The 15,863-nt window shown below is 33.5% G+C and overlaps 1 protein-coding gene across 1 annotated transcript in view; it reads right to left on the bottom strand.

Moving 5' to 3' along the window:
- Nucleotides 1–15,863, bottom strand: part of LOC311101867 (chitobiosyldiphosphodolichol beta-mannosyltransferase-like) — a gene marked incomplete at its 3' end in the record, with an annotated part of 135,059 nt that overhangs the window by 4,716 nt on the left and 114,480 nt on the right. Inside the window, exons 5-7 of the mRNA XM_084143091.1 lie at nt 15,022–15,132; nt 14,372–14,493; nt 13,832–13,870 (exon numbers count right to left, since the gene is read on the bottom strand). Of these exons, the coding sequence (XP_083999217.1) occupies nt 13,832–13,870; nt 14,372–14,493; nt 15,022–15,132 (272 nt within the window). The remainder of the gene's footprint in view (nt 1–13,831; nt 13,871–14,371; nt 14,494–15,021; nt 15,133–15,863) is intronic.

Here is a 15,863-nt window from a genome sequence, read left to right as displayed (position 1 = left end):
AAGTACTTTACACCACTACCCTATTCCCTTTGTAGTGCACTACTTTTGACCAGAGCCCAATGGGCCCTAAGAGGACACCACAGAGGTCTTTTAAAGTGTATCCTTCCTTCCTCACTTCCTTATAATCACTGATTAGATGTGATTGATTCTAATTAGGAATGACTAGACAGGGGAATTATAATCACTGATTAGACATGATTGATTCTAATTAGGAATGACTAGACAGGGGAATTATAATCACTGATTAGACATGATTGATTCTAATTAGGAATGACTAGACAGGGGAATTATAATCACTGATTAGACATGATTGATTCTAATTAGGAATGACTAGACAGGGGAATTATAATCACTGATTAGACATGATTGATTCTAATTAGGAATGACTAGACAGGGGAATTATAATCACTGATTAGACATGATTGATCCTAATTAGGAATGACTAGAGAGGTGAATTATAATCACTGATTAGACATGATTGATTCTAATTAGGAATGCCTAGACAGGGGAATTATAATCACTGATTAGACATGATTGATTCTAATTAGGAATGACTAGACAGGGGAATTATAATCACTGATTAGACATGATTGATTCTAATTAGGAATGACTAGAAAGGGGAATTATAATCACTGATTAGACATGATTGATTCTAATTAGGAATGACTAGACAGGTGAATTATAATCACTGATTAGACATGATTGATTCTAATTAGGAATGACTAGACAGGTGAATTATAATCACTGATTAGACATGATTGATTAGGAATGACTAGACAGGTGAATTATAATCACTGATTAGACATGATTGATTCTAATTAGGAATGACTAGACAGGGGAATTATAATCACTGATTAGACATGATTGAGTCTAATTAGGAATGACTAGACAGGGGAATTATAATCACTGATTAGACATGATTGATTCTAATTAGGAATGACTAGACAGAGGAATTATAATCACTGATTAGACATGATTGATTCTAATTAGGAATGACTAGACAGGGGAATTATAATCACTGATTAGACATGATTGATTCTAATTAGGAATGACTAGACAGGTGAATTATAATCACTGATTAGACATGATTGATTAGGAATGACTAGACAGGTGAATTATAATCACTGATTAGACATGATTGATTAGGAATGACTAGACAGGTGAATTACAATCGCTGATTAGACATTATTGATCCTAATTAGGAATGACTAGACAGGTGAATTATAATCACTGATTAGACGTGATTGATTCTAATTAGGAATGACTAGACAGGTGAATTATAATCACTGATTAGACATGATTGATTCTAATTAGGAATGACTAGACAGGGGAATTATAATCACTGATTAGACATGATTGATTCTAATTAGGAATGACTAGACAGGGGAATTATAATCACTGATTAGACATGATTGATCCTAATTAGGAATGACTAGAGAGGTGAATTATAATCACTGATTAGACATGATTGATTCTAATTAGGAATGCCTAGACAGGGGAATTATAATCACTGATTAGACATGATTGATTCTAATTAGGAATGACTAGACAGGGGAATTATAATCACTGATTAGACATGATTGATTCTAATTAGGAATGACTAGACAGGGGAATTATAATCACTGATTAGACATGATTGATTCTAATTAGGAATGACTAGACAGGGGAATTATAATCACTGATTAGACATGATTGATTCTAATTAGGAATGACTAGACAGGGGAATTATAATCACTGATTAGACATGATTGATTCTAATTAGGAATTACTAGAAAGGGGAATTATAATCACTGATTAGACATGATTGATTCTAATTAGGAATGACTAGACAGGTGAATTATAATCACTGATTAGACATGATTGATTCTAATTAGGAATGACTAGACAGGTGAATTATAATCACTGATTAGACATGATTGATTAGGAATGACTAGACAGGTGAATTATAATCACTGATTAGACATGATTGATTCTAATTAGGAATGACTAGACAGGTGAATTATAATCACTGATTAGACATGATTGAGTCTAATTAGGAATGACTAGACAGGGGAATTATAATCACTGATTAGACATGATTGATTCTAATTAGGAATGACTAGACAGAGGAATTATAATCACTGATTAGACATGATTGATTCTAATTAGGAATGACTAGACAGGGGAATTATAATCACTGATTAGACATGATTGATTCTAATTAGGAATGACTAGACAGGTGAATTATAATCACTGATTAGACATGATTGATTCTAATTAGGAATGACTAGACAGGTGAATTATAATCACTGATTAGACATGATTGACTAGGAATGACTAGACAGGTGAATTATAATCACTGATTAGACATGATTGATTCTAATTAGGAATGACTAGACAGGGGAATTATAATCACTGATTAGACATGATTGATTCTAATTAGGAATGACTAGACAGGGGAATTATAATCACTGATTAGACATGATTGATTCTAATTAGGAATGACTAGACAGGGGAATTATAATCACTGATTAGACATGATTGATTCTAATTAGGATTGACTAGACAGGGGAATTATAATCACTGATTAGACATGATTGATTCTAATTAGGAATGACTAGACAGGGGAATTATAATCACTGATTAGACATGATTGATTCTAATTAGGAATGACTAGACAGGGGAATTATAATCACTGATTAGACATGATTGATTCTAATTAGGAATGACTAGACAGGGGAATTATAATCACTGATTAGACATGATTGATTCTAATTAGGAATGACTAGACAGGGGAATTATAATCACTGATTAGACATGATTGATTCTAATTAGGAATGACTAGACAGGGGAATTATAATCACTGATTAGACATGATTGATTCTAATTAGGAATGACTAGACAGGGGAATTATAATCACTGATTAGACATGATTGATTCTAATTAGGAATGACTAGACAGGGGAATTATAATCACTGATTAGACATGATTGATTCTAATTAGGAATGACTAGACAGGGGAATTATAATCACTGATTAGACATGATTGATTCTAATTAGGAATGACTAGACAGGGGAATTATAATCACTGATTAGACATGATTGATCCTAATTAGGAATGACTAGAGAGGTGAATTATAATCACTGATTAGACATGATTGATTCTAATTAGGAATGACTAGACAGGGGAATTATAATCACTGATTAGACATGATTGCTTCTAATTAGGAATGACTAGACAGGGGAATTATAATCACTGATTAGACATGATTGATTCTAATTAGGAATGACTAGACAGGGGAATTATAATCACTGATTAGACATGATTGATTCTAATTAGGAATGACTAGACAGGTGAATTATAATCACTGATTAGACATGATTGATTCTAATTAGGAATGACTAGACAGGTGAATTATAATCACTGATTAGACATGATTGATTAGGAATGACTAGACAGGTGAATTATAATCACTGATTAGACATGATTGATTCTAATTAGGAATGACTAGACAGGTAAATTATAATCACTGATTAGACATGATTGATTAAGAATGACTAGACAGGTGAATTATAATCACTGATTAGACATGATTGATTCTAATTAGGAATGACTAGACAGGTGAATTATAATCACTGATTAGACATGATTGATTCTAATTAGGAATGACTAGACAGGTGAATTATAATCACTGATTAGACATGATTGATTAGGAATGACTAGACAGGTGAATTATAATCACTGATTAGACATGATTGATTCTAATTAGGAATGACTAGACAGGTGAATTATAATCACTGATTAGACATGATTGATTAGGAATGACTAGACAGGTGAATTATAATCACTGATTAGACATGATTGATTAGGAATGACTAGACAGGTGAATTACAATCGCTGATTAGACATTATTGATCCTAATTAGGAATGACTAGACAGGTGAATTATAATCACTGATTAGACGTGATTGATTCTAATTAGGAATGACTAGACAGGTGAATTATAATCACTGATTAGACATGATTGATTCTAATTAGGAATGACTAGACAGGGGAATTATAATCACTGATTAGACATGATTGATTCTAATTAGGAATGACTAGACAGGGGAATTATAATCACTGATTAGACATGATTGATCCTAATTAGGAATGACTAGAGAGGTGAATTATAATCACTGATTAGACATGATTGATTCTAATTAGGAATGACTAGACAGGGGAATTATAATCACTGATTAGACATGATTGATTCTAATTAGGAATGACTAGACAGGGGAATTATAATCACTGATTAGACATGATTGATTCTAATTAGGAATGACTAGACAGGGGAATTATAATCACTGATTAGACATGATTGATTCTAATTAGGAATGACTAGACAGGTGAATTATAATCACTGATTAGACATGATTGATTCTAATTAGGAATGACTAGACAGGTGAATTATAATCACTGATTAGACATGATTGATTAGGAATGACTAGACAGGTGAATTATAATCACTGATTAGACATGATTGATTCTAATTAGGAATGACTAGACAGGTGAATTATAATCACTGATTAGACATGATTGATTCTAATTAGGAATGACTAGACAGGTGAATTATAATCACTGATTAGACATGATTGATTAGGAATGACTAGACAGGTGAATTATAATCACTGATTAGACATGATTGATTCTAATTAGGAATGACTAGACAGGGGAATTATAATCACTGATTAGACATGATTGATCCTAATTAGGAATGACTAGAGAGGTGAATTATAATCACTGATTAGACATGATTGATTCTAATTAGGAATGACTAGACAGGTGAATTATAATCACTGATTAGACATGATTGATTCTAATTAGGAATGACTAGACAGGTGAATTATAATCACTGATTAGACATGATTGATTAGGAATGACTAGACAGGGGAATTATAATCACTGATTAGACATGATTGATTCTAATTAGGAATGACTAGACAGGGGAATTATAATCACTGATTAGACATGATTGATTCTAATTAGGAATGACTAGACAGGGGAATTATAATCACTGATTAGACATGATTGATTCTAATTAGGAATGACTAGACAGGGGAATTATAATCACTGATTAGACATGATTGATCCTAATTAGGAATGACTAGAGAGGTGAATTATAATCACTGATTAGACATGATTGATTCTAATTAGGAATGCCTAGACAGGGGAATTATAATCACTGATTAGACATGATTGATTCTAATTAGGAATGACTAGACAGGGGAATTATAATCACTGATTAGACATGATTGATTCTAATTAGGAATGACTAGACAGGGGAATTATAATCACTGATTAGACATGATTGATTCTAATTAGGAATGACTAGACAGGGGAATTATAATCACTGATTAGACATGATTGATTCTAATTAGGAATGACTAGACAGGGGAATTATAATCACTGATTAGACATGATTGATTCTAATTAGGAATGACTAGAAAGGGGAATTATAATCACTGATTAGACATGATTGATTCTAATTAGGAATGACTAGACAGGTGAATTATAATCACTGATTAGACATGATTGATTCTAATTAGGAATGACTAGACAGGTGAATTATAATCACTGATTAGACATGATTGATTAGGAATGACTAGACAGGTGAATTATAATCACTGATTAGACATGATTGATTCTAATTAGGAATGACTAGACAGGGGAATTATAATCACTGATTAGACATGATTGAGTCTAATTAGGAATGACTAGACAGGGGAATTATAATCACTGATTAGACATGATTGATTCTAATTAGGAATGACTAGACAGGTGAATTATAATCACTGATTAGACATGATTGATTCTAATTAGGAATGACTAGACAGGTGAATTATAATCACTGATTAGACATGATTGATTAGGAATGACTAGACAGGTGAATTATAATCACTGATTAGACATGATTGATTCTAATTAGGAATGACTAGACAGGTAAATTATAATCACTGATTAGACATGATTGATTAGGAATGACTAATCAGGTGAATTATAATCACTGATTAGACATGATTGATTCTAATTAGGAATGACTAGACAGGTGAATTATAATCACTGATTAGACATGATTGATTCTAATTAGGAATGACTAGACAGGTGAATTATAATCACTGATTAGACATGATTGATTAGGAATGACTAGACAGGTGAATTATAATCACTGATTAGACATGATTGATTCTAATTAGGAATGACTAGACAGGTGAATTATAATCACTGATTATACATGATTGATTAGGAATGACTAGACAGGTGAATTATAATCACTGATTAGACATGATTGATTAGGAATGACTAGACAGGTGAATTACAATCGCTGATTAGACATTATTGATCCTAATTAGGAATGACTAGACAGGTGAATTATAATCACTGATTAGACGTGATTGATTCTAATTAGGAATGACTAGACAGGTGAATTATAATAACTGATTAGACATGATTGATTCTAATTAGGAATGACTAGACAGGGGAATTATAATCACTGATTAGACATGATTGATTCTAATTAGGAATGACTAGACAGGGGAATTATAATCACTGATTAGACATGATTGATCCTAATTAGGAATGACTAGAGAGGTGAATTATAATCACTGATTAGACATGATTGATTCTAATTAGGAATGACTAGACAGGGGAATTATAATCACTGATTAGACATGATTGATTCTAATTAGGAATGACTAGACAGGGGAATTATAATCACTGATTAGACATGATTGATTCTAATTAGGAATGACTAGACAGGGGAATTATAATCACTGATTAGACATGATTGATTCTAATTAGGAATGACTAGACAGGTGAATTATAATCACTGATTAGACATGATTGATTCTAATTAGGAATGACTAGACAGGTGAATTATAATCACTGATTAGACATGATTGATTAGGAATGACTAGACAGGTGAATTATAATCACTGATTAGACATGATTGATTCTAATTAGGAATGACTAGACAGGTGAATTATAATCACTGATTAGACATGATTGATTCTAATTAGGAATGACTAGACAGGTGAATTATAATCACTGATTAGACATGATTGATTAGGAATGACTAGACAGGTGAATTATAATCACTGATTAGACATGATTGATTCTAATTAGGAATGACTAGACAGGGGAATTATAATCACTGATTAGACATGATTGATCCTAATTAGGAATGACTAGAGAGGTGAATTATAATCACTGATTAGACATGATTGATTCTAATTAGGAATGACTAGACAGGTGAATTATAATCACTGATTAGACATGATTGATTCTAATTAGGAATGACTAGACAGGTGAATTATAATCACTGATTAGACATGATTGATTAGGAATGACTAGACAGGGGAATTATAATCACTGATTAGACATGATTGATTCTAATTAGGAATGACTAGACAGGGGAATTATAATCACTGATTAGACATGATTGATTCTAATTAGGAATGACTAGACAGGGGAATTATAATCACTGATTAGACATGATTGATTCTAATTAGGAATGACTAGACAGGGGAATTATAATCACTGATTAGACATGATTGATCCTAATTAGGAATGACTAGAGAGGTGAATTATAATCACTGATTAGACATGATTGATTCTAATTAGGAATGCCTAGACAGGGGAATTATAATCACTGATTAGACATGATTGATTCTAATTAGGAATGACTAGACAGGGGAATTATAATCACTGATTAGACATGATTGATTCTAATTAGGAATGACTAGACAGGGGAATTATAATCACTGATTAGACATGATTGATTCTAATTAGGAATGACTAGACAGGGGAATTATAATCACTGATTAGACATGATTGATTCTAATTAGGAATGACTAGACAGGGGAATTATAATCACTGATTAGACATGATTGATTCTAATTAGGAATGACTAGAAAGGGGAATTATAATCACTGATTAGACATGATTGATTCTAATTAGGAATGACTAGACAGGTGAATTATAATCACTGATTAGACATGATTGATTCTAATTAGGAATGACTAGACAGGTGAATTATAATCACTGATTAGACATGATTGATTAGGAATGACTAGACAGGTGAATTATAATCACTGATTAGACATGATTGATTCTAATTAGGAATGACTAGACAGGGGAATTATAATCACTGATTAGACATGATTGAGTCTAATTAGGAATGACTAGACAGGGGAATTATAATCACTGATTAGACATGATTGATTCTAATTAGGAATGACTAGACAGGTGAATTATAATCACTGATTAGACATGATTGATTCTAATTAGGAATGACTAGACAGGTGAATTATAATCACTGATTAGACATGATTGATTAGGAATGACTAGACAGGGGAATTATAATCACTGATTAGACATGATTGATTCTAATTAGGAATGACTAGACAGAGGAATTATAATCACTGATTAGACATGATTGATTCTAATTAGGAATGACTAGACAGGTGAATTATAATCACTGATTAGACATGATTGATTAGGAATGACTAGACAGGGGAATTATAATCACTGATTAGACATGATTGATTCTAATTAGGAATGACTAGACAGGGGAATTATAATCACTGATTAGACATGATTGATTCTAATTAGGAATGACTAGACAGGGGAATTATAATCACTGATTAGACATGATTGATTCTAATTAGGAATGACTAGACAGGGGAATTATAATCACTGATTAGACATGATTGATTCTAATTAGGAATGACTAGACAGGGGAATTATAATCACTGATTAGACATGATTGATCCTAATTAGGAATGACTAGAGAGGTGAATTATAATCACTGATTAGACATGATTGATTCTAATTAGGAATGACTAGACAGGGGAATTATAATCACTGATTAGACATGATTGATTCTAATTAGGAATGACTAGACAGGGGAATTATAATCACTGATTAGACATGATTGATTCTAATTAGGAATGACTAGACAGGGGAATTATAATCACTGATTAGACATGATTGATTCTAATTAGGAATGACTAGACAGGTGAATTATAATCACTGATTAGACATGATTGATTCTAATTAGGAATGACTAGACAGGTGAATTATAATCACTGATTAGACATGATTGATTAGGAATGACTAGACAGGGGAATTATATAATCACTGATTAGACATGATTGATTCTAATTAGGAATGACTAGACAGGGGAATTATAATCACTGATTAGACATGATTGATTCTAATTAGGAATGACTAGACAGGGGAATTATAATCACTGATTAGACATGATTGATTCTAATTAGGAATGACTAGACAGGGGAATTATAATCACTGATTAGACATGATTGATTCTAATTAGGAATGACTAGACAGGGGAATTATAATCACTGATTAGACATGATTGATTCTAATTAGGAATGACTAGACAGGGGAATTATAATCACTGATTAGACATGATTGATTCTAATTAGGAATGACTAGACAGGGGAATTATAATCACTGATTAGACATGATTGATTCTAATTAGGAATGACTAGACAGGGGAATTATAATCACTGATTAGACATGATTGATCCTAATTAGGAATGACTAGAGAGGTGAATTATAATCACTGATTAGACATGATTGATTCTAATTAGGAATGACTAGACAGGGGAATTATAATCACTGATTAGACATGATTGATTCTAATTAGGAATGACTAGACAGGGGAATTATAATCACTGATTAGACATGATTGATTCTAATTAGGAATGACTAGACAGGGGAATTATAATCACTGATTAGACATGATTGATTCTAATTAGGAATGACTAGACAGGTGAATTATAATCACTGATTAGACATGATTGATTCTAATTAGGAATGACTAGACAGGGGAATTATAATCACTGATTAGACATGATTGATTCTAATTAGGAATGACTAGACAGAGGAATTATAATCACTGATTAGACATGATTGATTCTAATTAGGAATGACTAGACAGGGGAATTATAATCACTGATTAGACATGATTGATTCTAATTAGGAATGACTAGACAGGTGAATTATAATCACTGATTAGACATGATTGATTCTAATTAGGAATGACTAGACAGGTGAATTATAATCACTGATTAGACATGATTGATCTAGGAATGACTAGACAGGTGAATTATAATCACTGATTAGACATGATTGATTCTAATTAGGAATGACTAGACAGGGGAATTATAATCACTGATTAGACATGATTGATTCTAATTAGGAATGACTAGACAGGGGAATTATAATCACTGATTAGACATGATTGATTCTAATTAGGAATGACTAGACAGGGGAATTATAATCACTGATTAGACATGATTGATTCTAATTAGGAATGACTAGACAGGGGAATTATAATCACTGATTAGACATGATTGATTCTAATTAGGAATGACTAGACAGGGGAATTATAATCACTGATTAGACATGATTGATTCTAATTAGGAATGACTAGACAGGGGAATTATAATCACTGATTAGACATGATTGATTCTAATTAGGAATGACTAGACAGGGAATTATAATCACTGATTAGACATGATTGATTCTAATTAGGAATGACTAGACAGGGGAATTATAATCACTGATTAGACATGATTGATTCTAATTAGGAATGACTAGACAGGGGAATTATAATCACTGATTAGACATGATTGATTCTAATTAGGAATGACTAGACAGGGGAATTATAATCACTGATTAGACATGATTGATTCTAATTAGGAATGACTAGACAGGGGAATTATAATCACTGATTAGACATGATTGATTCTAATTAGGAATGACTAGACAGGGGAATTATAATCACTGATTAGACATGATTGATTCTAATTAGGAATGACTAGACAGGGGAATTATAATCACTGATTAGACAATGATTGATCCTAATTAGGAATGACTAGAGAGGTGAATTATAATCACTGATTAGACATGATTGATTCTAATTAGGAATGACTAGACAGGGGAATTATAATCACTGATTAGACATGATTGATTCTAATTAGGAATGACTAGACAGGGGAATTATAATCACTGATTAGACATGATTGATTCTAATTAGGAATGACTAGACAGGGGAATTATAATCACTGATTAGACATGATTGATTCTAATTAGGAATGACTAGACAGGTGAATTATAATCACTGATTAGACATGATTGATTCTAATTAGGAATGACTAGACAGGTGAATTATAATCACTGATTAGACATGATTGATTAGGAATGACTAGACAGGTGAATTATAATCACTGATTAGACATGATTGATTCTAATTAGGAATGACTAGACAGGTAAATTATAATCACTGATTAGACATGATTGATTAGGAATGACTAGACAGGTGAATTATAATCACTGATTAGACATGATTGATTCTAATTAGGAATGACTAGACAGGGGAATTATAATCACTGATTAGACATGATTGATTCTAATTAGGAATGACTAGACAGGGGAATTATAATCACTGATTAGACATGATTGATTCTAATTAGGAATGACTAGACAGGGGAATTATAATCACTGATTAGACATGATTGATTCTAATTAGGAATGACTAGACAGGGGAATTATAATCACTGATTAGACATGATTGATTCTAATTAGGAATGACTAGACAGGGGAATTATAATCACTGATTAGACATGATTGATTCTAATTAGGAATGACTAGACAGGGGAATTATAATCACTGATTAGACATGATTGATTCTAATTAGGAATGACTAGACAGGGGAATTATAATCACTGATTAGACATGATTGATCCTAATTAGGAATGACTAGAGAGGTGAATTATAATCACTGATTAGACATGATTGATTCTAATTAGGAATGACTAGACAGGGGATTTATAATCACTGATTAGACATGATTGATTCTAATTAGGAATGACTAGACAGGGGAATTATAATCACTGATTAGACATGATTGATTCTAATTAGGAATGACTAGACAGGGGAATTATAATCACTGATTAGACATGATTGATTCTAATTAGGAATGACTAGACAGGTGAATTATAATCACTGATTAGACATGATTGATTCTAATTAGGAATGACTAGACAGGTGAATTATAATCACTGATTAGACATGATTGATTAGGAATGACTAGACAGGTGAATTATAATCACTGATTAGACATGATTGATTCTAATTAGGAATGACTAGACAGGTAAATTATAATCACTGATTAGACATGATTGATTAGGAATGACTAGACAGGTGAATTATAATCACTGATTAGACATGATTGATTCTAATTAGGAATGACTAGACAGGTGAATTATAATCACTGATTAGACATGATTGATTCTAATTAGGAATGACTAGACAGGTGAATTATAATCACTGATTAGACATGATTGATTAGGAATGACTAGACAGGTGAATTATAATCACTGATTAGACATGATTGATTCTAATTAGGAATGACTAGACAGGTGAATTATAATCACTGATTAGACATGATTGATTAGGAATGACTAGACAGGTGAATTATAATCACTGATTAGACATGATTGATTAGGAATGACTAGACAGGTGAATTACAATCGCTGATTAGACATTATTGATCCTAATTAGGAATGACTAGACAGGTGAATTATAATCACTGATTAGACGTGATTGATTCTAATTAGGAATGACTAGACAGGTGAATTATAATCACTGATTAGACATGATTGATTCTAATTAGGAATGACTAGACAGGGGAATTATAATCACTGATTAGACATGATTGATTCTAATTAGGAATGACTAGACAGGGGAATTATAATCACTGATTAGACATGATTGATCCTAATTAGGAATGACTAGAGAGGTGAATTATAATCACTGATTAGACATGATTGATTCTAATTAGGAATGACTAGACAGGGGAATTATAATCACTGATTAGACATGATTGATTCTAATTAGGAATGACTAGACAGGGGAATTATAATCACTGATTAGACATGATTGATTCTAATTAGGAATGACTAGACAGGGGAATTATAATCACTGATTAGACATGATTGATTCTAATTAGGAATGACTAGACAGGTGAATTATAATCACTGATTAGACATGATTGATTCTAATTAGGAATGACTAGACAGGTGAATTATAATCACTGATTAGACATGATTGATTAGGAATGACTAGACAGGTGAATTATAATCACTGATTAGACATGATTGATTCTAATTAGGAATGACTAGACAGGTGAATTATAATCACTGATTATACATGATTGATTCTAATTAGGAATGACTAGACAGGTGAATTATAATCACTGATTAGACATGATTGATTAGGAATGACTAGACAGGTGAATTATAATCACTGATTAGACATGATTGATTCTAATTAGGAATGACTAGACAGGTGAATTATAATCACTGATTAGACATGATTGATTAGGAATGACTAGACAGGTGAATTATAATCACTGATTAGACATGATTGATTAGGAATGACTAGACAGGTGAATTACAATCGCTGATTAGACATTATTGATCCTAATTAGGAATGACTAGACAGGTGAATTATAATCACTGATTAGACGTGATTGATTCTAATTAGGAATGACTAGACAGGTGAATTATAATCACTGATTAGACATGATTGATTCTAATTAGGAATGACTAGACAGGGGAATTTTAAATAGCTGATTAGACATGATTGATTCTAATTAAGAATGACTAGACAGGGGAATTCAAGTGCTCCACCTCATGGCTTTCATCTGTCCAGTCTTTTCTAATCAGAGATGACTTCAAAAGAAGGACAGATGGGGCCCAACTGCAGATGATAATGATTACCTTCCAGAGCCTTCAGCAGAATGGAGAAGTCCTCATCCTCTGTTGAACACAGATAGGTGAAACAGTGAGAGACCCTAACAAGTATTTACACCTTACAACTGTATGTACTTACGTTGTACACATGGCAATTAAACAGATAGAGCCAGGATTGTATTTTATGTCCAACACAGAAAACCTATAGTCTGATCCTCATCCTGACCTGACTCCAAACAGAATGTAAACTGGCTCCAGTCTGATCCCCATCCTGACCTGACACCAAACAGAATGTAAACTGGCTCCAGTCTGATCCCCATCCTGACCTGACACCAAACAGAATGTAAACTGGCTCCAGTCTGATCCCCATCCTAACCTGACACCAAACAGAATGTAAACTGGTAAAAATCCAGAAAAACGTTTCAATTTAAACTGACAAAATGCAGAGTCTCCTGGTGCTTCTGAAATTGCACCCTATTCCCTATATAAAGTGCACTACTTTTGACCAGAGCCTATAGGGCTATAGGGTGCCATTTGGGACGCACCCTCTGTCTGTAGGGTACTGACCGGTCCAGCTGGTGCTGCTGATCAGTAGGGCAGGTCGACCAGAGGTCAAGGTCACAGAAAGGTCACTTGGGTCACGACCTGTAAACACTGTCCTCTCTGTCTCACCACCAGGGGGCTCACCACTGTAACAGACACACAGGGGTTATATAACCTGTGTTATAACGTGTTATGACATGTCTATGATAGTGTAATATATATTTTTATGATAGTTCTTTCTCTCTCCAATGTAACAGATACACAGCGGTTATGAAATGTGTTATTACATGTCTGTTAAATGTATTTGATAGTGTAATAACATGATAATAACTGTTCCTTATACTGTCAAAAGGCAAAGAAAGCAGCCCAAGACCGGCAACGTTGGATAACTTTAGTACAGGCCCTATGTTCCTCCAGGAACCAAGAGGATAACATTAGTACAGGCCCTATGTTCCTCCAGGAACCAAAATGATAACTTTAGTACAGGCCCTATGTTCCTCCAGGAACCAGGAGGACAGCTTTAGTACAGGCCCTATGTTCCTCCGGGAACCAAGAGGATAACTTTAGTTGTCTATGTCTTGGCCAGCCTCATCAACAGACTACACTAGACTCACCAGACCTGGAACTGAGGGTCAGTCTTGGCCAGCCTCATCAACAGACTACACTAGACTCACCAGACCTGGAACTGAGGGTTAGTCTTGGCCAGCCTCATGAACAGCTGGTGCTGTAGATCCACTGGAGTCTCCTTGAAGATAGCAGGTGGCTTGTCATACAATGTGGTCGCCCTATAGGGGGAGAATAAGACAATAAGTCATGACAATAGTAGTCAACTATCTTCTCTTTCTGTTGCCTGTAAAACCAATAATCTGGGAAAGACCAATACTACTTACAGACAAGATAGCTATAGACAGACAATAGTTTGATAGGAAACCATTGTCATGTAGATATGTCTCCACATCCTGTCATGTCTTTAGATATGTCTCCACATCCTGTCATGTCTGTAGATATGTCTCCATATCCCGTCATGTCTGTAGGTATGTCTCCACATCCCGTCATGTCTGTAGTTATGTCTCCACATCCTGTCATGTCTGTAGGTATGTCTCCACATCCTGTCATGTCTGTAGGTATGTCTCCACATCCTGTCATGTCTGTAGGTATGTATCCACATCCTGTCATGTCTGTAGATATGTCTCCACATCCTGTCATGTCATGTAGATATGTCTCCACATCCTGTCATGTCTGTAGGTATGTCTCCACATCCTGTCATGTCATGTAGATATGTCTCCACATCCTGTCATGTCATGTAGATATGTCTCCACATCCTGTCATGTCTGTAGGTATGTCTCCACATCCTGTCATGTCTGTAGGTATGTCTCCACATCCTGTCATGTCTGTAGGTATGTCTCCACATTCTGTAATGTCTGTAGATATGTCTCCACATCCTGTCATGTCTGTAGATATGTCTCCACATCCTGTCATGTCTGTAGGTATGTCTCCACATCCTGTCATGTCTGTA

This window comes from Coregonus lavaretus (assembly GCF_964263955.1).
Source record: "Coregonus lavaretus genome assembly, chromosome: 2".
Taxonomy (NCBI): domain Eukaryota; kingdom Metazoa; phylum Chordata; class Actinopteri; order Salmoniformes; family Salmonidae; genus Coregonus; species Coregonus lavaretus.
The sequence above is the reverse complement of the archived record's forward strand: the minus strand, read 5'-3'. Positions and strand labels throughout refer to the sequence as shown.